At 44.4% G+C, this 26024-nt stretch overlaps 1 protein-coding gene and 1 long non-coding RNA gene across 15 annotated transcripts in view; one reads left to right on the forward strand and one right to left on the reverse strand.

Annotated features, from left to right (window-relative positions):
* The window catches only part of LOC138831499 (uncharacterized), a 56678-nt gene extending 34322 nt beyond the window's left edge, over positions 1–22356 (reverse strand). For all 4 annotated transcript variants that reach the window (XR_011373343.1, XR_011373345.1, XR_011373344.1 and 1 more), the window contains exon 1: positions 22159–22356. This is a non-coding gene — a long non-coding RNA (uncharacterized lncRNA). The remainder of the gene's footprint in view (positions 1–22158) is intronic.
* Foxn3 (forkhead box N3) overlaps positions 1–26024 on the forward strand; it is a 370110-nt gene that overhangs the window by 196060 nt on the left and 148026 nt on the right. For all 11 annotated transcript variants that reach the window (XM_070028584.1, XM_070028589.1, XM_070028585.1 and 8 more), the window contains one exon: positions 21795–21907. In XM_070028584.1, the coding sequence (XP_069884685.1) occupies positions 21795–21907 (113 nt within the window). The remainder of the gene's footprint in view (positions 1–21794; positions 21908–26024) is intronic.

The following is a 26024-nucleotide window of genomic DNA, read 5'->3' on the forward strand; positions in this document are numbered from 1 at the left end:
ACACACACACACACACACACACACACACACACACAGACACACACACACACACACACACACACAAATATCAAACAAGGAAAGCCAACCTAGGAGTATGGCCTCCCAGTATTTACATTCTAGAACCAACCCACTATTCTCACAAGGTAAATGATTCAGGTAACATGAGAAAAGAAATCTGATGAGAACTCTCTTTCTTTCTTTGCCCTTTGTTACCAGCTTCATTCGCCAGTTTTTCATTCTGAAAGGGCAGAAATTGCACAGTAGTAAAGAAATACTTAAAGTGTCTCCTCTTGTGATGATAAGCATGAGAGCGTTCCTTTTCTTTCAAGGAGAAATGTCTTTAATATATTTGAAATATTTCTCCTTAGTGGTAAAAAAAAAAAAATCCAGTGTCTGATCACTCACAGCAGACAGATTTGTGTGTTTTAAACTTCTTTCCCAGGATGCCTCAGGCTGCCAGGGTGTTCCCAGACACCCAAGGGTGCAGAGGAAAGAGCCTGTAATTCCAGCAAGTCTGAGTCTTATTCCTCAGCCAAGCCTGCAGATAAGACAGCATCCTGGGGAGCTATTTCAGTTCCCAGTCCACAGACGTGCATGTGTGCCTACAAGCACACACATGCAAACTCCTCCCTCCCCCCACCTTGGGAGCTCCTGATGTTGCTTATCAGTAGGTAGAAAATGTGTACAGGGAGACCAGTCTTCCTTCCCCTTTGTTCTGGAAACCTTTCCTGTCTCATTCACTGGCTTGAGTTGCTATAACAAGTTGCCTCAGGCTGGCTGGCTTAAACCGCAACATTTATTTCTTGAACTTCTGGGGGGTGGAAGTCAGAAATCATGGTGTTGTCAGGGTTTTCTTCTTGCCTCCTTGGCTGCCTTCTTAGGGTCTTGGCACAAGTCTGTGGCTGAGTCCGAAGAACCTGTTTCATGAGGGCACTTGCCTCTCGAAATGACTTCATTCCAACTTAATTGCTTTTTCTTTAAGATGTTATTTCCAAACATAATCACATTCTGAGGTGCTGGTGGTTAAGGACTTTAAAATAGGAGTTTGAGGGGTGGCCGCATCCATTGCTTTCCCCTAAGTGGGGAAGGAGAGTACTAAGTACTATGTACTAGTACTACCTAGTTATAGGGGTTCTAGGTACTAACTGGGTGCTGTCTACCATAGAGCTTTACCAGTGGTGGCCGTGTTACCTCTACTTCTTTCTTTTTTTAAAATTATGAAAAAATTCAAATACACAGCAAAGTTGCAAGGATGACACTACTCCCTAAAAATATTCCCATCTGAACCCCAGCATTAAACCTTTTTTAACCAAACTCCAATAGTACTATTACACTGAAGAACAATACAGATTATTGCTTCTAGCATCTTCTTCTTCTTCTTTTTTTTTTTTTTTTTTTTTTGCCAGTTGTGGGGCATGAACTCTGTGCCTGGGTGCTGTCCTTCAGCTCAAGGCTAGCGCTCTACCACTTGAGCCACAGTGCCACTTCGGGCTTTTTCTGCTTATGTGGTGCTGAGGAATCGAACCCGGGGCCTCATGCATGCAAGGCAAGCACTCTGCCACTGAGCCACCTTCCCAGCCCATGTTTCTAGCATCTTATAACTAGTCTTTATTAAGATTTCTTTAGGTGTCCTCCAAAGTTGCCTTAACTTTTGGTGTGTGTGTGTGCACATGTTTGTGTGCACACATGTATGCATGTACATGTGTGCCTGTGTGAGCTGGTTCTAGGACTTGAACTCAGGGCTGGGCGCTATCTCTGAACTTGTTTACCCAAGGCTAGTACTCTACTACTTGATCCACAGTTCCACTTCCAGCTTTTTAGGTGGTTAAGTGGAAATAAAAGTCTCGTGGACTTTGCTGCTCTGCCTGGTGTTAAACCCCAATCCTCAGATCCCAACTTCCTGAGTAGCTAGGATTATGGACTTGAGCTACCAGAACCTGGCTGGACTTGTGCTTTTTTAAACTAGGATCCAATGAAGACATTAACATTATAACCTTTTTTTTTGCTTCTTAATATGTCTATTTAGTCTCTTCAGTCTGGTAATCATTTGCTATTTCCCAATTCCATTGATTTTAAGTTTGAATATTTTTCTGTTTGGGGATGATAAAGGCCAATTGTTTTGTGGGCTACCTCTCATCTACCCTTCATCCAAAGCAGCTAGGGTTATCAGTGTGAGTCACCAGCATCAAACCTTACTGATGCCTTTTGAATTAATTTATAGTTGGAACAAGGAAATGTGTAGATCTTACTGAGTCAAAAGTATGGAAAAAGTATATGTGACGAACTATCAACCTTTTTCTTTAGAGTCTTACTACAAAAAGCGTGGTCCACACAATTGGAGACTCTGTTAAATGTTGGCTCGGTGCTAGGCACTGGGCGTACTTCTTTGTGAATCATGAACAAGAACTGGAAACAACTCCTGCCTTCATCACACACTCCGATGAGCTAAGGAGATGGACATTAGCAAATAGCCTCCCAAATAAATGTGGAATCCTAACTGTTCTGTGCCGTGTAGGGAGGATTTCATCCTGTTTTCCCAAGAACGACATTTGGCCTACATGCCTGCCTCTTTCATAGGTGTTGCAAAATAATAGTTCAAAATGCTGTAACGTCAGGACCTGTACCAACAGGCTGAACCTGGCACATGAACCAACATCCCACCCACCACGGGCACCCAGTTTCTCAAGAAACCTGTGATACGCCTGTACTTGATCATTTGGCTTTAGGTAAAGCCTTGTTCTGACGGAGCCCTGACTGGTACATGTTATCAGTGTCTAAGATATACATTTGGCCATACATAGCAGGCTCTAGCATTCTTAGGTTTAAAAAAAAAGTACCAATGCATTTTATGTTATGTGTAGTATAGGGTTTTTGGGTTTTTTTTTGGGGGGGATGCTAGTATGGGGGTTCGAAATACCTGGGTGCTATCCCTTAGCTTTTACTACTCAAGGCTGATGTTTTACCACTTGAGCCATACCTTTACTTCTGACTTTTTGGTATTTGATGAGAGAGAGAGTCTCACAGACTTTTCTGCTCCTAGATAGCTTGGAACCAGGATCCTTAGATCTCATCCTCCTGAAAGGCTAGGATTATAGGCATGAGCCACTAGCACTCAGTTCCCTTACTATTTCCTGAAAGCTTTTTAGAGAATTTCCCCTTCTCTCCTCCCATGAGATAGCTCCTAGCACTAAACTGGAAACTTCAGTTTTACTTTTCTGAGTCTCTGACATAGTACAGACCACCAGTGATCTTCAGGATCGAGATCTGCACAGACTCAAATCCTTACCAGGTTTGATTGAGTGGTGTTCTTGTTTGAGTCGATGAATTCACATCATGTCGTTGTAGCACTTGGACATTATCAGCTTTGAGCAGTGTTTCTGAAGAGTGCCTTCAGGAAGCAATTGTAGAAGGGTACTTCTGCTGCTTGTCTTAGTTTGATTTTTTTTTTTTAAAAGGGGGTGCTGGTACTGGGAGCTTTGACTCAGGGCCTGGACACAGACCCTTACTTTTTCCACTTAAAACTGGCACTAGAAGTGGAACTGTGGCTCCATTTCCAACTCTCTGAGTGATTAATTGGAGATAAGGGTCTCTCACATGTGTTTGTCTGGGCTGGCTTTGAACAGACATCCTCAGTCAGGTGTCAGCCTCCAGAGTAGCTAGGATGGTAGGCATGAGTTTGGGTGCCCAGCTGTGATCCTTTTCTATGCAGTTAGACCCTGGACCTTGCTGCTAATCCTCAATGATACACTTGGGAAGGAATCCTACAGAGAATATTTTTAGCAACAACATACTTCCCTAACTCTGTAATGAAGTTTGCATGTTTTGAAGCTTCACATTTTGGAGAAGGCCTCCTCTCTTCCAAGGCACTTGCTGTAATGCATCACTGCAGAAGGTGAGGTGGCTTGCTCCTTTTCTCCCTGCCTGACTGTAACTTGAGGTGGGGGGGGGGGAATTGCACTGGAATTATGAAGATCCCTTTGTAACAGGTGGATTCCAAGGGTGAAACTCAAGCATCATCAGTTCTGTGTCCTTCCTTCCTTCCTTCCTTCCTTCCTTCCTTCCTTCCTTCCTTCCTTCCTTCCTTCCTTCCTTCTTTCCTTCTTTCCTTCCTTCCTTCCTTCCTTCCTTCCTTCCTTCCTTCCTTCCTTCCTTCCTTCCTTCCTCCCTTCCTCCCTTCCTTCCTTGTCAGTTGTGGGGCTTGAACTCTGAGTGGGCACTGTCCCTGAGTGCTTCAGCTCAAGGCTAGTACTCTACCACTTGAGCCATAGCACTACTTCCAGATTTCTGGTGGTTAATTGGAGAGGAGAGTTTCACGGACTTTCCTGCTGGGGCTGGCTTTGAGGCACCATCCTCAGATCTCAGCCTCCTGAGTAGCTAAGATTGCAGGTGTGAGCTACTGGCACCCGGCCCAGTTCTGTGTTTAAGTTGTTCAGTGGCGATCCTGGCCAGAGACAGATGGAACCTCAAAGTGAACTAACTGAGGAGAATGTAATACAGGGCAAACCAGCTCACAGCTGTGGGCAAGGGGGTGGGGAAGTAGCTTGGCATGGATTTTCTCTTGGTGGGGAAGAGGTTGCAGGATGTAACAGAGAACTTTCCATACAGGGGTAAAGAAAAGAGCAGGTTCTGGGAACTGAAGGAGAAAGTCACTGAGTTCCACGCAGTAAGGGGCCAGAGAAGCTCCTGTCTCTACTCTCTCCCATCCCCCTCTTACTGGTGGCTTCCTTTGGTGGCCCAAGTGAGCAAGTCAATGAGCGAGGGAGCACCCAGATGTAGCTCCAAATCTCAGATGGATGGAGAAAGGTCATGTGTGGCTCTTCTGGGCAGAGCGGGGAGGACCAATAAGGCTTCCACGTGCCTTGAATGCCACGTGCATTTGAACACTTGGTCAAGGCACACACCACACAAGGTGGGTTGCATTGAGAGGTCTGAATAGCTAAGAATCTTTTCTTCAATATGAACTCTTAATCAGAACCCCCAATTCTTTTCAGCTGGATTCTGACCATCCTTATTTGGCATTGGGGATTGAACTGAAGGTCTTGTGTGTGTGCTGTTTTTGCTTAGCTTTTTTGGCTCAGGGCTGGTACTCTACCACTTGAGCCACACCTCTACTTCCAGCTTTTTGCTGGTGTCCTGTATACATATGGCATTTTGAAGTGCTGGCTTTGTTCTTTTAAGTACCTACCTTCCCACAAATGTGACTTCTGTCCTTCCTTTGGTAGGTAGGTCCTACAGGTGATGAGGACACAGTCTCACGTCTTGCGTGTGAGTTTTGGTTGGGTTTGCTTTACCAAATTAAGCCAGTCTAGATAATTCTGAAAGAATCCAATTGGTCCCTGGTTTCCTCGCTCATTTCAGAGCTTGTCTGTCAAACCAAAGCTCTTTCTCTGCTTACTTTGTTTAAAAAAAAAATCTGTAAAAAAATCACACAGCTTGAATTTCATCTTGACAAGCGCACACGGAAGCTTTGCCAGCTTCACACCCAGATGTAGCCCAGTTGTCCTCCTTCGGGGATTTGGTTCATCTTCGGTGTCGCTCCTTAGGCAGGTACGCAGATAAAGCCACATAAACACACTTGTAAATGCTTCTCAGTCAGCAGCCCTGGAGACCCAGGTTTGAATCCTGGCTCTGCCTCTTGCCATTTGTAATGAAGGTGAGCTCTCAGCATTTAGGGGCATATTTGTATGTCTGTGAGTGGAGTTCAAAGTCTTCTGAGATCCTCATGTGGGATTGTCTAGGAACACCTGCGATGTTTGATACCTTTTGAAATTGGTTATCTAAAAGGGAAAGTGATGCTTTAAAGACGGTCACACCCCATCAACACCAGTAACAAGTCTGTATAAATGACCATCGTAGCTGTCGACTTTTTTTTTTAAGTCTGAAATGAATGAATAAAGGAAGCACGTGCATGCACATACACGGACATCCATATGGAAATGGATCTGTGTGATGCATCGGTTGCAGAATGTACAGTGTTTAGCACCGTGGATGACCCAGAAAGTCTTTGTGGGCGGGCCTTGGCAATGTGTGGTGTGGATCCTGCTGCAGCTGGCTACCTGCCTAATTGGGGTGTCTGTCCTGGATGTGTTGGGTTGGAGAGGACACAGCTTCCTGAGTCCCAGGCTTGCACTGACTGAAGACAGGTTTGTTAACCTGTCTGAACTCAGTCTCCTTATCTGTAGGGTCATGATACGTCCTGCCTTGTCAGCTTGCTGGGAGAATTAATGAAATGCTTTGGAGGGTAGTTGGCACATGCTCAGTTTTCATTTTCTGTTAATGGACTCTATTGGCATTGCTCACTACCCTAGCACTATTCTAAAAACGTTTGTATGTACCCAGCCATTTACACCAGGAGACTCAGCCGTATATTAAGTGCGGTGACCATTTCTTGTCTGGAATTCCTGTGGATAATCCAGGGCCAGTTACTGATTTGGGAAACTTTCATACTAACTAGAAGCTTGGCGCAGGGTGTTGGTGGCTCATGCTTGTAATTCTAGCTACTCTGGAGGCTGAGATTTGATGATCACGGTTCAAAAACAGCCTGGATAGAAAGTCTGTGAGACTCTTCAATCTTCCGTGAAGCACCAAAAAGTCAGAAGTGGAGCTGTGTGGCTCAAGAGGCAGAATGCTAGACTTGAGCGATGAAACCACATTGTTCAGGATCCTGAGTGATCACGTTGGTCCTGACTCACTTCAAGTCCAATAGTACTGGCGTTTAAAAGAAAAAAAGAGAAAAGGATGGTCTCAGCATTTCCTGTGTATTCCTGAACAAGGTACCCACTTACTTAGCTTTCCTTTCTTCATATAGACACAGGCAGGTAGGGGTTCTGCTTCCAGGGTGCATTCAGGAGGAAAGCAATGTCTGATCCAAAGGACTCTTGCACTATTCATGAAAGGCGTGGAGGAGTCACGTGACGCTTGATCTTGGAGTTTCTCATCATTTGTGACCAGCACTGGCCTTGTGCTAGTGGCAGTTATTCACAACGGAGTGACCTTGTGAGGGACACTGAACAATTGTTCTTTATGTCTGTGTTTCAGCTGATGAAGTGAACTTTGATCAGAAGATTCAGGGGCTGTGAGTTCCTGGGTGAGCTGAGCAGGCTCTAGAAACAGTTGTACCATCCCAGGTGTCCCCTGCTCAGTAAAGATCTTTTAGGTCGTGTATCTGTAGCCCAGGTGAACCCCCCATATGATTTGGGTTCAGTTCCTCAACCAAAACTCAGCCTACTGGAGTAGATGGGCCACGAGGAGCTTGGCCGTGCCCACAGAGCGGGGTGGGGGTGAGGAGGTGGGTGGGGGAGGAGGCTGAAGCATCTTCACTGATGGTAGAATTGTGGGGTTGTGGATTGAGGTCATTTGCCTTCTAAACACTCTGAAACCAGCCTCCAGGAGATTAAACATGCAGAGGAGCGGCCCCCTCCTCTGCCCTGTGTCTGGACAGCTGCTGAGTCTCCAAGCTCAGGCTGGGGTAGTTTGGTCACAGGATGTCTGTGCTGGCCCAGGGCCCAGGTCAGCCGCTGTTCCTGCGTAGACTCCCGGCTGCAATTTTCTCCACCATTCTCTTAACCCATTAACCACAGGATTCATCCATCCCCGCCTCACCTGCCACTTCCTTTGTAGTTCAGGACACATAGCCACTGCTTTCTTATTTTAATGAGTGTAAATTAATTGTACAAAGGGGTTTCATCTCATGATACTTCACATCTCTACCATACTTTGATCAAATTCACACTCTCTGTTACTCTTTCTTATCTCTCCTGCCTTCTTCCCCCCCTCTGAACAGTTTTCAGGGAACTTTACTACATTTATTTTCATAAATGTATGTACATATATAATCACTTTTCCCATCATCATCTCTTCCTCTTTCACATGTTCGTGCAAAAGTCTCCCTTTCACAATTACATTGTCTCCTCTTCTCTTCCTCGTGATCATGTTGTCTAAATTCCATGATGTCTGAATTTTGTATGTGGCGGAAAGCAGGTAATGTCTGTCTTCTTGAACTTGGCTTATTGTTTAACATGATTAATCTCCAGTTGCATCTTTTTTTTCCTGCAAGCGGGATCATTTCATCATTCTTTTTTTTTAATGGTTGAGTAGTACTTCATTGTGTTCATATGCCACTTTCCTTTATCTTTTATCAGTTGTTGGGCACTGAGGCTGTTTCCATTGCTTGGCTCTTGTGACTAGTGCTGCAGTGAACATGGATGTACAGGTATCTCATTTGTGCTGTGACTTACATGCCTTCAGATGTAAGCTCAGGGGTGGAATAACAGGATCATCTTTTGGAGGAACCTCCCTACTGACTTCTATAGTAGCTGCACTCATTTATTGGGTTTATTTCTGGATTTTCTAGCCTCTTGTTCTTTGGGTCTGTTTCTGTGCCAGTACCATGTTAGTTTTGCTACTATGGCTCTGTAGTGTAGTTTGAAGTCTGACATTGTGATACCTGTGGTGTTGCTCTTTTTTGCTCAGGATTACTTTGGCTACTGATTTTTTTTTTTTTTTTTGAATGGACTTGATAACTCTTGCCTGCAGTGTGCCTCAACCATCCCCTGCTCCCTCCACCAGAAAATGCTGAACTGCATGACTTAGGAGGATTTGAAGTACTGAGTTCCATCCTTGTAGCTTGATGCCACACACAGGTGTATGCAGTTGGTATAATGCATCCACTGCTGTTAGCATACTTGTGCTAGAATTTAGAGGTAGTGGGGAGGCAATTTCTTCTTCAAAGTGGGGTGAGTCTATAAGTAGATTCTGTGGCCAAAGGCTGGCTCCACCACCTAGGAGTGTCTTAGAAGGCCCCTGACCTTGAGGAAGGGCAGATTCTATACACTACCCACAAACAAACAACCCAGGTCCTTATTTTATGGTCTGAGGGTGGGTTTTTGATCACTTTGGCTAAAACAACAACAACAAAAACCCAACCTAAAAGGCCATGACTGTGCAGCTCCCTGCCTACCACATACATGCCGCGTGTAAGTGGAATGTTTACCTGGTAGGGACTTAGAACTACTTTTAGTTGTGGAAATAAGGTGATCGAATTCTATGTGCCAATTAGATAAGATCATAGTGGAACATTTAAAAATAGATGAGTAACTATGGACACCCAGAAGCTAAAGTGGCACTCAGTAGGCCAATTGTAATCCATCCAAGGTGTCTGTATGTCAAACCCATGCGGGGCCATTTTAATGGGGCTCCATAAAGCAGTATTGTGCCCATGCCCATCCGGGACGTTTGAATTGCCTTAAAGCAGGTAGAGCTGGAAGAGAGTGCAGGCTGATGGCACAGCTCCAGATACCAGGAAGCCTTTCCCCGCCTTCTACCTCACTGCATGCAGGAGGTTGAGATCTGAGGGTAGCGGTTCAAAGCCAGCCCAGGCAGGAAAGAAAGCCTGCGAGACTCTTACCTCTGCTCAATGACCAAAAAGATAGAAGCAGATCTGTTGCTCAAGTGGTCGAGTGCTAGCCTTGAGCAAAAAAGTTTTGAGACAGTGTCCACATCCTGAAACAACAACAGCAACAACAAAACCCTGGCTGAACTTTGAAAATAACCTTGTTTTTATTTATATAAATGTAATCAATACTGACTTATCCTTCTCATACTATGCTCAGCTCTCATACTAAGCTCTATGTCAGTTGGCCTTTATACTTCAACAAAAAGTGCTATTTGGGGTGTGTGTGTGTGTGTGTGTGTGTGTGTGTGTGTGTGTGTGTGTGTGTGTGTGTGTGTGTGTGTGTGTGTGTGTGTGTGTGTAAACATATATATATATATATATATATATATATATATTTTTTTTTTTTTTTTTAGCCTACCGTTGGTGTTCTTTGTAATTTAAGATTTTGAGTATGGGCCAGGTATGGTAGCACACACCTATAATTCTAGTACTTGGGAGGTAGAGGTAGCAGGATATCAAGTTTGAAGCCTACCCAGAGTGTAGAGCTAACTCGTGTCTCTAAACCAATGAACCATAATAAAGTCAAAATCATAAATACATAACAGAATTATAAAGGTAAAATGTTAAAATAAGTACATAAAAAGATCATAACTATGATACAAACAACAGTTATAAAAAAGAAAAAAAGTCTTCATTCTATATTCTAGACAACTTTATCCCCATGGATTGTTCCTGTTTCACATCAGATCACAAATAAAACATTTAAATAGGCATATCTTGTGTGGGCAGTTACTGACACACTTTACCTTGTGTATGTGATTGCGCGCTTGCGCGTGTGCACCTCCTGGTACTTGGGACTCAGGGCCTGAGCACTATCCCTACTTGAGCTTTTCTGCTCAAGACTAGTGCTCTACCATTTGAGCCACAGCTTCACCTCTGGATTTTTGGGGGTTAATTGGAAATAAAAGTTTCACGCACTTTCCTGCCCTAACTGGCTTTGAACTGTAATCCTCAGATCTCAGCCTTCTGAGTAGCTAGGCTTACACGTGTGAGCCACTGGTACCCCATTTGCCACACAGTATCTTGAACTCACTTGTTCAACTGTTTGCAGTAGTGTGAGGCTGTATTCCCTGGGTGGTTTGTGCTCTGTGTGTCTGATACTTGTTGTTAGTACTAGGGTTTGAACTTAGAGCCTCATGCTTGCTAGGTAAGCATTCCACCACACCTTCAGCGGGCTGAAGCCCAGTACTGGGGCTTGAAATCAGAATGCATACCCTTGCTTAGCTTTTTCTGCTCAAGAATTGAACTACATCTCCACTTCTGGCTTTTTTTTTTTTTTTTTTTTTTGGCTGATTGTTTGGAGAGTCTCACTCTCATGCCTCTCACAGACTTTTCTCCCTCAATTGGCTTCCAACCTTGATCCTCGGATTTCAGCTTCCTTAGTAGCTAGGATTACAGGTATGAGCCACTGGTATCTGGCTTTCTGTTGGTTATTTTGGAGATGAAGGCTCTTGAACCTCCACCTTCCAGATCGCAACCTTCTAAGTAGCTAAGATTAATTATCTGCCCAGCTGAAATTTCTTTTTAAAGCCTTCCTGTGTCTTCCCTTTGCTCTCCTTCCTGAGTAATAAATACTGCAAGGCTTTTGGGCAAGGAGATTAGTTAACTTTTTTGCTAAAGAGTAGTGAAACTAATTTGGGATAGTACTAAAATCAAGATAAAATCAGTCATCATATTAAAGTTTCCAATTCATTGGCCTTCTGATTTAGAATATGAGGGCACATGCATGTGGCTGAGAATGTGCATGTTCTCTTGTTTGGAATTAGAACCTGCCACTGCCAAGTTTGATAGCATTTATAAGTAAGTATGCTTTGGATATTTCTGTGGTCATTTTCTTATTGATAGGGTGCTAATTTGACATACTTCCTACATTGTCTTCTGAGGGTGGGACTTCCGGGGCCATAATATTGGTACTAGCTAGAGAACAGGTAATACTGGCTACCTGCACAGCTCTGTGTAGGTTCTAATTTCCCGTCTCCAGTCCTGCTTTCTCCCCCATCCCCCATGGAGTCTTCTAATTTCCTATTACCATACCAGTCCTGCTTCCTGGAAGTCTCTGGATGGGGTATTCTCATTTCCAGTCTCCTGTCTTGCTTCCTGTTCCTGATGTGAGGGGGGGTGTTCTAATTTCCTGTTTCCTGTACTGCTTCCTGCCTATCCATGCGTGTTCTGATTTCCTGTCTCCTGTCCTGCTTGTTTCTGGATGGAGGGTTCTAATTTCCTGTCCTTCATCCTGCTTCCTGTTCTTAGATGGGGAGGGTTCTAATTTCCTGTTTCCTCCCCCCTCCCCCATTGATGTTCTAATTTCCTGTCTTTCCTCCTGATTCCTACTCCTCTCCCCCAATACAAGAGGTCTAATTTCCTATCTCCTGCTTCCTGGAAGTCCCTGGATGGGGTGTTCAAATTTCCTGTCTCAGGTCTTGCTTCCTGCCCTGGAAACACTACAGCAGGTTGCCCGTAGAGATTAATTTGGTTTTAGCCAAATCTTAGGGATTATTTTGGTTTTATTTAGGCGTTAATGCAAGAGATTAGTGATTTATTCTGCATGCATGCATACACACATTCTAACTTCCCTAACTTTTCTTCTATAAAGGAAGCATTTAGAAGCAGAGCCGTAGCTCTAGTGGTAGAGTGTTGGCCTTGAGCAAAAGAAACTCGGGGATAGCATCCAGGCCTTGAGTTTAAGCCTCAGGACTGGCATTAAAAAAAAATTCTTCCTTCCTTTCTGGGCTGGTTAGTTTACTTCTATTATCCTAGCTACTCAGGAGGCTGACATCTGAGGATCATAGTTCAAAGCCAGCCCAGGCAGAAAAGTCCCTGAGACTCTTAATCTCCAATTAACCACCAGAAAACCAGAAGTGTTGCTGTGGCTCAAAGTAGTAGAGTGCCAGCCTTGAGCAAAAGCCTGTGATGGACCAAACAAGCAAATGTACTAGGAAACATTTACAGTCATCCTTAGATGTCAACAAGAATTCTTCCTGCATGCTGTCCCTGAAATCCAGGGACACACCCCAGGAAGCTAGTGACGTTCTGATAGAGCCAGGGGGTAAAGTCAAATCACAAGAATCACATATCTGAACATCTTATAAGTGACACATTAACGGTAATTTCCTTTCTTTCTTTCTTTTTTTTAATAGCTTTTATATCATGCCCATAAAGTAATAGGGCACATCTAGAGCAGGAGTGGAGGCAATTTGTGGATGTGATATTTAGAGGCCAAGTTGTCAGTGAGTCGGAAATGCTCTGTGGCTGGACTGATTAGGGACCGGGGTCTAGCCCCTCATGTCCATGACCTGGGTCCCCCTCCACACATCACTCCCAGATGTGGAGCAAGCCAGAGTCTTGAGTGAGACCTTTTCATTTCCTTTTCTCTTTCTGCCTTTTTGGTTGGGAGGGGGAGGGGAAAACCACATCTCCAAAGTATTAGGGAAGAAATTTAGACATTCAACACACACATTCGCTCGCTCGCTCACTCACTCACTCACTCACTCACTCACTCACTCACTCACTCACTCACTCACTCACTCCAGGAGTCTCTCACTTGATTGACTGTGTGTAGGTCATGGTCATTTGTTAGAATAACTATCTGTGCTTTTTCAATATTACTTCTGTGCCTTTCTCCCCCCCCCCCCCTTTTTTTTTTTTGGTGTTGGTACTAGGGCTTGAACTCTGTCCTTTAGCTTTTATGCTCAAAGACTAGTACTCTACCATTTGACCCACAGTTGCTCTTCCAGTTTTTTGCTTGATAATTGGAGATAAGAATCTCATATTTTCCTGTCTGGGTTGGCTTCAAATTGTGATCCTCAGATCTCAGCCTTCTGATGTCTCTAGGAGTGAGGAATCATTTTCTGTGCCTCCTATGTGCTGGCTACCATGTTAGGTGCATTGTGGGCATTATTAACATCCTATTCGGGCCCGGCATGGCTCTTTGGAAAGATAGGATTTTCGCTAAAAGGCATATGAAGACACCAGATCCCCATAATACAGCAGCTGAGTAGTATATAGACAAGAACTGACAGACTGACGGGACTGTGTTCTGGGGAGTCATAGTTGGGGGAGGGGGGCACATTGGAATATTCTCCAGGAAAGTTCTGGCATTGCTCTTGGGCCTTCCCATGAGGATGCAGCCATGGGTTGGTTTGCAAACAATGCTTGACCCTAAGGAGGGGCACTCCACCCAGGGACATGGGGGGGGGGGGACAGACAAACAGAGAGACAGACACTAGTCTCCCACAGGCCTCTGTGCCAGTCACCTGTTCAGAGTCCTCCCTGCAAGCCTCATCTTTTATCTCCTCGCTGACCCGAGCCCTATGGTACTCCCTGATTGCTGCCTGTTCCCCTGCAAGGTCTGTACCCTAAGAAAATGGCTCCTGTCTCTGGGCACCGCTCAGATCACACTCTGTTGGTGCCTTGCATGGGATGTCAGGGAGCCCCGGAAGCCACCTTGCATTAGGCCCATGGAAGGTTGGCTTGGCGCCTGGGGTGATGGTGGTGGGTGCTGAGTATGGTTTTTGTGGGGATGAGGGGGACCTGCAGTTCTGAAGGGGTTCCCTCCCCTGTCCCTCTCCCCTGCCACCCTCCCTGTCTCCCTTCTCCATTAAAGCTGGCTTGGTGGTGAGAAGCTGAGTAGAAGCCGGGCCAGAGAAGAGGAGGTGCCCAGTGTGGGGGGAGAGGACCATCTGCCATCGGCTAGGGGACAGCTCAGGAATGAGCCAGGTCCTCACAGTGACAGGAATCTGGGCCATTCCAGGAGTAGACTACACGCCCACCGTCCCCGTCCTGAGGAAGCTGTGTGTGCTACGGGCAGTGGCTGCAGGAAAATGCCAGCTCTTGGCTTTTCTGTAGAAAGCTACAAGGGCCAGGAGCTGGGGGCTCATGCCTACCATCCTAGCTACTGAGGAGGCTCAACTCTGAGGATCGCAGTTCAAACCCAGCCTGGGCAGAAAAGTCCTTGAGACTGTAATCTTCAGTGACCCACTCAGCAAAAAGCTGGAAGTGGTGCTGTAGCTCAAGTGGTAGAGCTTTACCTTTGAGCAAAAGAAGCTCAGGGACTGTGCTGAGGACTAGTGCATGTGTGCACGCGCACACACAAAACAGACAGCTACAAGTGTCTTTATTATTATTGTAATTAATTTTGAGTCAGTATTGGGTCTTGAACTCAAGGGTCTCATGCTTTTTCTGGGCTTTTCTTGTCACCGAGGGTGCTCTACCTACTACTTAAGCCACATCTCCACTTCCAGCATTTTGTTGGTTAATAGGAGATAAGGATCTCCTGTTTGTCTGCCTCAACTGGCCTTGAACCTCAGATCTCAGCCTCTTAAGTAGCTAGAATGAGCCCCAGCGCTCCCGCTGAGCACAGGGCCCTCAGGGCACCATTGGCCACCTGCCAAAGCTAGGAGAGCCTTTCTTTATGAAAGGCCGGCTGGGTCTGTCTACCTCCCAGAAGGAGGTGCAGTTTGCACCCAAGGGGCCCCATGGCTTCCAGAAGGTTCCACATCCACCTCTCTTTTATCCAGAAGCCACTTCTTCCTTGTTCTACTTTAAGTCTTCCATTTCCGTTTCCATCATGATACATCTTGATGCAGAATGCATTCTTTGGACGGTGGAAAGTTACATCACAAAATGTGCAATCTTTTTTAGCAGAAATTTGCATCCTTTCACGATTTGGTCACTGCCTGCTCCATCTGGGCCCGACTTGCATGCTTTTGGAGTTCAATGTCAGGAGAAGTTGCCCGTTAAATATTTTCATTACCTCCATAGTAACCAGAGCTAATATTTGTTGAGTGGTTACTATGTGCCAAGCTGAGTATTATTTTATTTAATCCTTGCAACAGTCCTGTGAAGAAGGTATTAGTATATGACACCCATTTTATAGACCAAGAAACTGGAGCTCAGAGAACGTAAGTACTTGGCCTGAAGTCATAGCTGGAAAGTTGATATTAGACTTTGACTCAGGTATTTCCAGCGCGCATGGCAGCCAAGCAAAATGTGCTTCTGATGATTTTATAGGAAAATGGCAGGCAGGGCTGATGGCCATCCATGTATGATAAATTCTCAAAGCAGAGAACGAGGGGCTGATGGGATGACGCAATCAGACCACCCCATTTTTGGATCAAGAAATGGATCCAAGGAAAGGAATGAAGTGCACGTACAACTGGTTTCAGAATATGCATCGTAGATGCAGCTCAACAAACAGTAAGAGGAAGTATTTGTTGTGCAGGTACTAGGGCTTGAGCTCGAGTTTTGTATGTTGCTTAGCTTTTCCCTCTCAAGGCTGGCCTTCTACCTCTTGAGCCACAGCTTCATACCCAGCTTTTTTGCTTGATATTTATCTTCTTTTTTCTTTTTCTATTTTTGGTCGGTCATGGGTCTTGAACTCTAGGCTTGGGTGTTGTCCCTGAGCTCTTCAGCTCAAGGTGAGCGCTCTGCCACTTGAGCCTCAGCGCCACTTCTGGTTTTCTGGTGGTTAATTGGAGATAAGAGTCTCACGGATATTCCTGCCTGGGCTGGCTTTGAACCTTGATTCTCAGATCTCAGCCTCCTGAGTAGCTAGGATTACAGGTATGAGCCACTGGTGCATGGCGCTTTTTGCTTGTTAGTTGGAGATAAGAATCTCTCAGACTTTTCTGCCTGGGTTAGCTTTGAACTCTGGATCTTCAGATCTTCAGATCTCAGCCTCCTGTGTAGCTAGGATTGTAAGCATGAGGTACCAGCGCTCGTCAGTAAATATACTTATTGCCAGTGAACTTAGTTTATTCTGGTCTGTGTCCACCTGTCCTCCTCCTACCCACTGGTGTCCCCTTTCCTGCCTTGGAACACCTGACTGAGATCATCTGCCCCCCTCCCCACCGCTCCTTTCCCCTCTCCAGTCCCACAGCACCAAGCCAGTCTGGAGTCTGGGGTTATAGGACAGAAAGACAGTCAGCTGTAGATGACAAGTCTTACTGAACGAAGCACAGTCATGTTTATCTGTTGACATCTCTGTTGTAGAGAGGGAAACACTCAAAAGTCACCTCAAAGATGAAACTATTCCCTCGAGTCTTTGAAGAAAAGGTTTACCATCCCTGTCATAAAGGAACCAGATGATATTAAACCTCAGAAGTCAGACCACCAGAGAGCTGCCTTTCATACCCGTGAGCTTCCGCTACAAAGGTTGGGGTCAGAGAGGGTATGGAAGAGAGAAGGCAGGTAGCTTATGTCCAGTCAGTGGTTTCAAATACCTTAATCGGTAGATCCCAGTGGACAGACTCAGTCGATAGTCTGAAAGGTTACATGTTCAACAGAGTGCTGGATTGTCCCTTTCTCTAATCTTCAACCTAGTTAGATACTCAAACCAACTTTGATTTTTTTCTTTCTTTCATCGGTCCCTGCTACTTCTAATCCATTGCCAGCTCCAACTGCTTCTCTAAAATACATCCTGAGCCTCTCCTCCTCCTTCCACTTCCTCTGCCCTTACCTGAGCCAAGGCCCTGTGGTCATCTCGGGCCCGTTCCAACCCTTTCATTCCAAGCACAGCAGCAGCTTCCTCTGCTCTGACTGCTCACTCTCTGTATTTTCCTCCCTGCCAGGTAGTGCCGTCTGTTGTGATTTTGTTTATTTCTTTCTTTACCTAGTTCCTCTCTTCTTCCCCTTCCAGAATCTCTAAGCTTTAGAATGGATTGTTTTTATTAATGACACTCGTCTCCACAGTGGTTGTCAGGTAGTAGGTACCATGTGAATGAATGAGTGAATGAACCAATGCACATGAGTGATTAGTGGGTTTTGTTGGACACATCCTGGGAAACGGCCTATGAGGAACATCAGAAGATTCCATTTCAAGTTGACCAAGTTACACATACTTGGCTCCAGGCTGCATTTTGATAGAGGGGCTTTCCTCATTGGTTTGATTCTCCAAGGAAGAAGAGATGAGAAGGCAAAGCTCCCTGGCCATCATTGTCCTAGAACAATATCTGCCAAACATCGAGAACCCAGCTTGGCAGCAAGAAGTGTATATATCTTTCCGATTAGTATCTGCTGCTGGCAGGTATACATAGAAACTGTATAACACATTCCTACAGATACTTTCTGTCCCGTTTAAACAATACCAGTTGGGACTCATTACATTGAGTTCATGGCCCATTTCAGGGCCCACAGTTTGACAAAAGTGTAAATGTGCTGCTTGCTTCCTAGGGAATGGATCCCCAATACTGGAATGGGGTGTGAGTGCCAAGAGAATGTGGGGCAGCTGTGGTCCTTGGCTCAAGACCACCAGAGGTCTATGGAATAAATATGTATCTTTACCTTGTTCACTCATTTTGTCTATAAATCAGGCTCTGTGTATGTGTGTGTGTAGACACAAATACAAACACGCTCACACACACACAGAGGAACTGGGGCTTGAACTTTCAAGGGCCTGGGCACTGTCTCTTAGCTTTTTTGCTCATGGCTGGTGTTTTACCACTTGAGCCACACCTTCTCTTCTGCTTTTTGGTAAGTGTCTCGGATTTATCTGCTCTGGATGGCTTGGAATTGTGATCCTCAGATCTCAGCCTACTGAGTAGCTAGGATTACTGAGTAGCCAGGAGCCACCAGTTCCCAGCTTTGTTTTATTTATTTTTTTTATTTTGGTATTATTAAAAAGAAACTAACAATTGTCTACCATTCCTTGTTTTAATAAAAAAAAATTGGAGTAACACAGCCTTATTGTATCTTTACTCACATTTTGCGCTAACACGTTAGTTCTCTGGGAGTGTGAAATTCATAGGATATAAATGTGCACATGTCTTAAGAAAAATGCATCTCTAAGTGAAGTTTTCTTTTATTATTTTGAATTCTTTAACACTTAATGAATGGTCCTCGCAGTTACTTCCATTTAAAAAAAGGAAAACAAAAGACTGCACATTCTTGGCCTCAGATATTTCTATGAGAGCTCCGGCTCTCAAACGTATTACACAACTGTAATCAAATTACATCCTCTCTCCCCTGCAGAGAATATTCGGTGTGAATTTTTTTTTCTGGGCCTAGAAACTTGAGAATTCTGTCCTCTGCTCCTTCCCATTTAAAAACTTTTCAAGCAAACCTTTTTATTATTCTCAACTGTCAGTTGAAACCAAAGAGAGGGCTTTAAATAGGGGGTGAACCGCCAGTCCTGTCCCCCACAACTCAGCCCTGGTATTGGTAGGGTGGGATTGTCTATTTTTTTCCTTCTCTTTGGAATGTCAGCAATTCTAACTATCAGCTATATTGAAATATGAGTCTGATCAGTAAACATATCAGCACTTCCAGACTTATTGTAAAATCCAAAGCAGCTCCGTGTAGAACCATTTCTTACTACGCAGAGCCTGAGATCGTTTGTCCAGTGAATGATTACTGGGGAGGACTTTTGGCTACATGGACAGACCAAACATGAAAAACCCAGCTCAGTGATCACAATGTTAAAACCTGGGGCCAAAAAGAAGTTTCTAGAAGCTGAATTGCCCTCAGTCAGGGATTCTGGCTTTTAGAGCAAGGGAAAATTCACAGTAGCCAACACCTGCCTGTGGGGTATGGGATGCATGGAAGGCCGACCAAGCAAAGGGCGAAATTAAAGGAGATCTTAGAAGAAAGACAAGCCCATCAAAGTTTCTCTCAGCTAAGACCTCCTAACACTAGACTACACACAGCCATTTTATCCTCACTTCCTGTGGTCTTGGTTTATTTCTCTTCTGTCTTAAGGGAGACATGCACAGTGGCACCTACCATTTATTGAGTTGCCTGTAGAGGTCTGGCCTCATGTCTCTCTGTAGTTCACTACTGAGGGAGCCACTGAACTTTGCTTGTGACCACAGAGGAGCAGCCGCGTGGTGCCTGCTGACGCCCTGCCCCCTTCTTCCTAATTCTCAGGTTGCCTCCCTCCCTGCACCTGAAATTACTTCCATGTGACTGCCCCTCATGGATCCAGGGCTTATTCTGTATAGCTTTTAGACAATAGTTGACCAGAGTAAACAAGATACTTGGGGCAGGATTAGGAGAAACCACATTCTTGGTTTATGATTATTTACCTAAGAGGGCCACTTGGTTTCTATTACTTTGTCTTAGGTTTTTGGTGTAAGAGAAACTAACTGGACTCTTCTTGAACACATTGGGATGAAAGCAAAAGCTTATTTCAGTACCAAGAGCAGCTCACTTTTTTTTTTCCCCCCTGGTGGGTCATGGGGCCTGAACTCTGGGCCTGGGCGCTGTCCCTCAGCTCTTCAGCTCAAGGCTGGCTCTCTACCACTTGAGCCACAGTGCCACTTCCAGCTTTTTCTGCTTATGTGGTGCTGCAAGGAGTCAAACCCAGGGCCTCATGCATGCAAGGCAAGCACTCTACCACTGAGCCACCTTCCCAGGCTGGGTAGCTCACTTTGGATGTTTGGGACTACACCCCTGGATAGCCTGAGACCTTGCTTGCCAGGGAGCAGAAGGCCCCAGGGGCTCCCCAAGGCTCTCAATCTGTGGGAAAGTAGAGTCGGGCCAGCCCCACCCTGCTGACATGTTGACTGGGTTTGAGGGTTGGTTTTTGTTTTTGTGGGTTGGTTTTTGTTTTTGTGCCTGGGCTTGAACTCTCAGGGCCTCTCAGTTGGCTGGGATTCTATCACTTGAGTCATATCTACAATTTCTGGCTTTTTGCTGGTTAATTGGAGATAAGAGTCTCAAGGACTTTGCTGTCTGGGTTGGCTTCAAATGGTGACCCTCAGATTTTCCCATGCACAGCTAGAATTACGGGTGTGAGCCACTAGCGCCCTTCACCAAATCTGGTAATTCCTGGTCTCCCCCTACTCCTTACCTTTTTTTTTTTTTGCAGGGAGGGTGTGGGGGGCTGTCTTCTAGACTGTGTTGCTGCTCAACTTTTCCCACAGGAAACGATGGAAGATACAGGGCAGATGATCGGATAGCCTGCCTGCTTCACTTGGAAAGTCTCATTAGAGCCTCCAAACTATGGCTGACTTGAAAATGTGTCCATGAAAAGCAAGGCTGCATTGGAGTGCTGGATTTTCCAAAGCTGGAAATCTTTCCGGGCTCCAGACATTCAGATGATTGAAACTGGGCAGGTTAATATTTAGTCTACCTGACCCCACGCTCATACCCCACGCACCTGGTGACGGGTGGCACCAGGTATCAGCCTCTATGCCCACCATACCACAAACAGACCATTCTGCTTGCCCCGTTGGGTTCTCTTCTTCAGACTGAAGTGTTTGGGGCGGGGCGGGGGGGGGGGACTTGTCTGTAGATTTTAGGAACAATTTGTGTTTACTGCTCCTTCTGTGGGATTTTCATGGACTTTAACACCCCCCAACCCCCACCCCTGTTCGTTTTCTTGTTTACTCTAAATGTTGGAAGATAACACCAGTCTTCCTTGAGTACAGTGCTTGTGAAAAGTGGGGGTCTGGGGCTGAAAGCAAAGGGTGAATGTTAACACATCTAGATAATTTAACCTTCTTTCCAAATTGGTGAATATTTACTAATGACTTTATCAAAGAGTCTGGGTACATTTGGTCACTTGAAAGCTCTCAGCCAATGCCCTTAGGGCCGCTGCCAGTTCCTGTGGGCCTCAAAGGCAGATTTCAGATGTGCTGATCACTGCCCCAAAGGGAAATTCCTCCCCTTCTTTCTCCCCTCAATAGAGAGCCAGTGTAGAAAATTTGCATTTCCAAGTTTGACTTCTAAAAGATTTACTGGCTGAAGGAAGAGGTACTAAGGAATTCAAAGAATAAATGTGAGATTCCTGTTTAGGTTTATTACCATTGTTGCCTGAGTGAGACCTTTTTGGGGGGCGGGTGGGGGGCGTGATGATAATTACAGAATTACATTCCAAGCATAACTGTTATTTTGTGAGCAACTTGGAGGGGGGGATAAAATCAAGTGGATTACTTTCCCATTTTCATAAAATGCTGCCCAGTGATGTGGTTTAAAGATGCAGCACATTTTGCAAGCACAGATTTTAAGGATTTCCCAGCCCTCTTATTCTTTTAATATTTGAAATTTGACAGACTTAAAGAGAGTTAGAAGATAATACATGTATTTTTCAAAGTTGGCACTGAAAATAATAAGGGATTCTCATTTTGGGGGGGGTAGTCAGGCTATGAAAAGTATCATACTGTATTAGTATAATCTCTTAATGATATGTTCATTCTGTCTGTCAAAGTTAATACAGGGAAGATTGATGGGTATTTTATGGTGTTTTTTTTATGGTGTTCTCTTGTAGTACAATATTTAAGTCTGATACCCAGTCAACAAATGAGAAGCTTTTAACAATTACTATGATAGCAATATGTCTACTTACTACAAGATACTTAATACTTCTGTGTTAATACTTTTGTCTTTTAATTTTCCTTTGCAGAGTATTGGGAAAGGGTCGTTGTGGTGCATAGACCCAGAATATAGACAAAATCTAATTCAGGCTTTGAAAAAGACACCTTACCACCCATCCCCCACTCCTCAGGCATATCAAAGGTAAGTAATTTGTACTCTTCCCTTTCTCTCTCTCTCTCTCTCTCTCTCTCTCTCTCTCTCTCTCTCTCTCTCTCTCTCTCTCTCTCTCTCTCTCTCTCTTCCCCCCTACAATTGCATTATTTTGGCAGAGACAGGCACTGAAACTAATTTACTAGGCTGTAGGAGATTTTAAAAATAACTGCAGATAAAGGAGAAAGAAATTATGCATTATTAGGAAGCATATCTATTGTTGTAGTTTTCACAAACCTTACCGCTTCTGCTGCTTTGGAGGAATGTGTTTCCAGAAGGCTTCTTGGTGGGTAAAAATAATATCTTCCTGGTGAAAGAAACATGTACAAAGAAAAGTCGACAGCTTTCGTATCTCCTGTGTGTCACATTTTGCTGAGATAAACATACAAGGATGAGTCAAGCCAGCCATCCCACCTTCCCAGAGCCTGACCAGATGTGGAGAGGAGGCTCACTTAGTTGTCCTTCCTGTCTCCATGTGGACGGACTCCTGAGAGACGGTTTTGTTGTGGTTACTCAGTGTTTTCCTTTTAAAAGAAGGCAGCAAAGAACAATGGAGACTTTCCCTCTTCAGGCATCCATCCATTTGTTGTGAGGCTCTGAGGTTATGAATATCATTTTTACAACTGTAAAATTGAGGTGAAGGGCTAAACAGCTTATTGCCTTATAAAAAAGAACAGTCGATTCTCAGAAAGGGCCATAGAACACAGAACCAACATTTATAAGTAGATTAAAAAAAATCTATGAATAGTGTGTGAATCTGAAGTGGATATACATACATATACATATTATATATATATATATATATATATATATATATATATATATATATATGACATAAGATACATCTGACATATAGAAATATTTCTGTTGTCACTATCCAGTTAGAAGAAATTATTGTTGGAGTACGAGTTTATATGTGAATTGAGGATGGCTTAGTATGAGAGATTTGGGGAAAGTTTACAGTTTTCCTTCTTGCAGATTCTTTTTGTAGTCTGATCTATGTAGCATGGGAGGAATCCAAACTGCTCCCTCCTGCAAATGGCATTAATGGAGTTCTTGTGCGTCTCAGTTGAGAAGCATTCCATCACAGGCCCCAGACAATCAGTCTTCAGCAAGAGGCTGGGAGGAACAGCTGGGCTCTCTGAGAAGACTGCTGTATGTCTGCCTTTGCTAGGCGATTAGCGTGATGGTAGCCATAGCAACTGGAGTGTCTCCATAGTAACGCGTAGCGCAGACAGGTGCAGTTGCATCACAAGGCTGTTTGTTGCCTGGCAAAAGGACAGGCCATTAGTACTTAGATATAAGCTTGTTGCCTTAGAAACAAATAACCCTACATAGCAACTACAGTTGGTTTACAGGATTCGTTGTTGGTGGGGGGGGGGGGGGAGGAGACAAGGTTGTAGTGGCTTTTGTCTGTGTTCATAAAAATCAGTGGAAGCATACTTTATTTGAAATGACAACTTGAGGTCATAGAGCTGTAGAAGATAAAATGAGATTTTCCAAAGCAGCTCAGCCGACACTGTAGAAACGTCCAGAAGGACAGAGCCATATGTTTGGGTTTTCTCCTTGTGGCTGTAGTCACTCCCCAAATGGAAGAGAATTAGATTGGAGTTGAGAATTGCTAAATGTACAGGGCTGGAGGGGGACATGACCCTATTAAGATATTTCCTAGAGTCTCATGTTTCTTTGTCATTCTGATGTCTGCACCCTCCAGTTTGCACCCCAGAAGTTCTTTCCTGTCTCTTTGCTTCCAACAAGTTAAGAATGTAAATGTTATTCACTGAGGTTAGTGTTTTGCTACCAAATATGACCCCAAGGGAAAAACAGTAATTATTTAATAATTTGAAGGATTATGGTAGAGCTCTTGGGTTTGCAGAGTGTCTACTCAGTCAGAGGTTTTCTGAGCTGGCTTTTAGCCTAATAACTTCATTTTTTGGGTTTTTTTTTTGGTTTTAATATAGACATAAAAATGCAGATGAACTAGAGCAAATTTCCAGATGACAATTTCAGTTCCTGTTCTGTTCCTTTTCTCCAAACTGACTGGTGAGCTTACAGTTCACCTCTGTCAAGGTCACTGTTGCCTCCCAGAAAGCACCTGGCTTTTCTTTTCCAGAGGGCTTTCATAGCCTAGAGTTTCCTTTGGGATCTTCTAGTATGTAAACTTGATCATACTAAAGCTACAAAGCCCTGGGTGATTGTATGATACTTCTGTGGTTTGTATGCATTAGTCTCAGCTCAAATCTTAAGACACTGGGCCACCTGTTAGTTGGGGTTCTATGTAGGAAGATGGAACTGGAACAAGATGAGTCATTAAACAAGTTCATGCTGAACTGCCATGATCTTGCTGGGGTCTTGCTGGGTCCACTGTGATAGAGAGAATCCTGTCAGCCTCCTTTACAGTCACTGAAGCACACCTGAGAAATGTGTGTTTGTGAAGGGGCTGGTCCATCACATGTTCATGGATGTGTAGTTATTGCTAGTACTTGCAGGTGTGCTTGGCAGGTAGCACTGCCTGAGCTACTTGGCAACTCTACAGGGAAGACAAGGCGCGTAGCCCCAAACAGGATTCCCATCCAGATTTGATGTTAAATATTATGATGAGAATAATTGTGCCTCTTGTTTTCCAATATGCATGCTCAGAGGTTTGTGAACAAGTTCCTTTATGCCTACTGATTTTTTTTTTTCTTTTCTTTTTTGTAATGTGTATGTATGCTACCACAGGGCCTTTAAACTCAAGGCCTGGGTGCTGCCCCTCAGCCTTTTCAATCAAGGCTGGCACTCTGCTGCTTGAGCCACAGTTCAACTTCTATCCTTTTACTGGTTGATTGGAGATGAGTCTCATAGACTTTCCTGCCCAGACTGACTTTGAACAGTGATCCTCACATCTCAGCCTGCTGTGAATAGCTTGGATTACAGGTTTGGGCCACTGGTGCCTGGCTTTTCGACACCTATTCTTTAAAGTTGCTGTTCTACCAAATATATGTGCTTTGTGGTTTTTCTTTTATTTTTGAGGTGTGTGTGTGTGTGTGTGTGTGTGTGTGTGTGTGTGTGTGTGTGTGTGTGTGTGTGTGTGTGTGTGTGTGTGTGTGTGTGTGTGTGTGTGTGTGGTGTGCACACACACTAGTCCCAGGGCTTGAACTCAGGGCCTGGGCCCTGCCCCCGAGCTCTTTCCCTCAAAACTAGCACTCTACCACTTGAGCCACAGCGCCACACCCAGTTTTCTGGTGAATTGGAGATAAGAGTCTCATAGACTTTTTCTGCTTGGGTTGGCTTTGAACCATGTTCCTCAGATCTCAGCTTCTTGAGTCGCTAGGATTACAGATATGATCCACCAGTGCTGGCCATGAAAGATTTGTAGTTGAAATGGAGAAATCTTGGGTTAGTTTCTTTGGGTGGACATAACAAAGTACTTCAACTAGGGGACTTGGATAACAGAAATATATTGTCTGGAGGTTCTGGAAGCTGGGTTGGAGATCAAGGTGTCAGCAGACTGGTCTAGTTCCTTCTGAAGTTGTGGGAACAATCTATTTTAGGCCTCTCCTCTGCCTTCCGGTGGCTGGCTGGCAATCTTGGACACTCCTTGGACACATTGCAACACACATCTGTTTGCTTCCATCTTCACTCTGTAGGCTATCTAAGTCTCAACTTTTCCTTCCTACTGGATTAGGAGTTCACCTTATTATAGTATGGGTTCATTTTAGCTCCCAGTTCTTTATTCTGAGGTAGTGGGGACTAGTACTTTGACATGGAGACTTTAGGAAGACATAATTCACACTCAGCAGCTCATCTTTAAAGTAAAGAAAAAAAAATTGGAGAAACAGAAAGAAAAAAAATGTTCAAAATGCAACGTGATAAGGGTGTGTCAGAGTGACATGGAAACCATTCTGAAATTGCTCTCATCAGTCAAACTAGGACAATAAGAACATATAAACCAGTAATTGTTATTATTGCCCAAAGTATAGAACAAGTATCTATGAGCCTCTACTGTCATAATTTCATGAATATATGAGAGGTGGTAAGAATTCCTAGTCATGCTGGGTACTGGTGTCTCACACCTATTATCCTAGCTACTCAGGAGGCTGAGATCTGAGGATTGCAGATCAAAGCC

Source organism: Dipodomys merriami, unplaced genomic scaffold (genome assembly GCF_024711535.1).
Source record: "Dipodomys merriami isolate MVZ:Mamm:240054 unplaced genomic scaffold, mDipMer1.0.p SCAF_198, whole genome shotgun sequence".
In the NCBI taxonomy this organism is placed as follows: Eukaryota; Metazoa; Chordata; class Mammalia; order Rodentia; family Heteromyidae; genus Dipodomys; species Dipodomys merriami.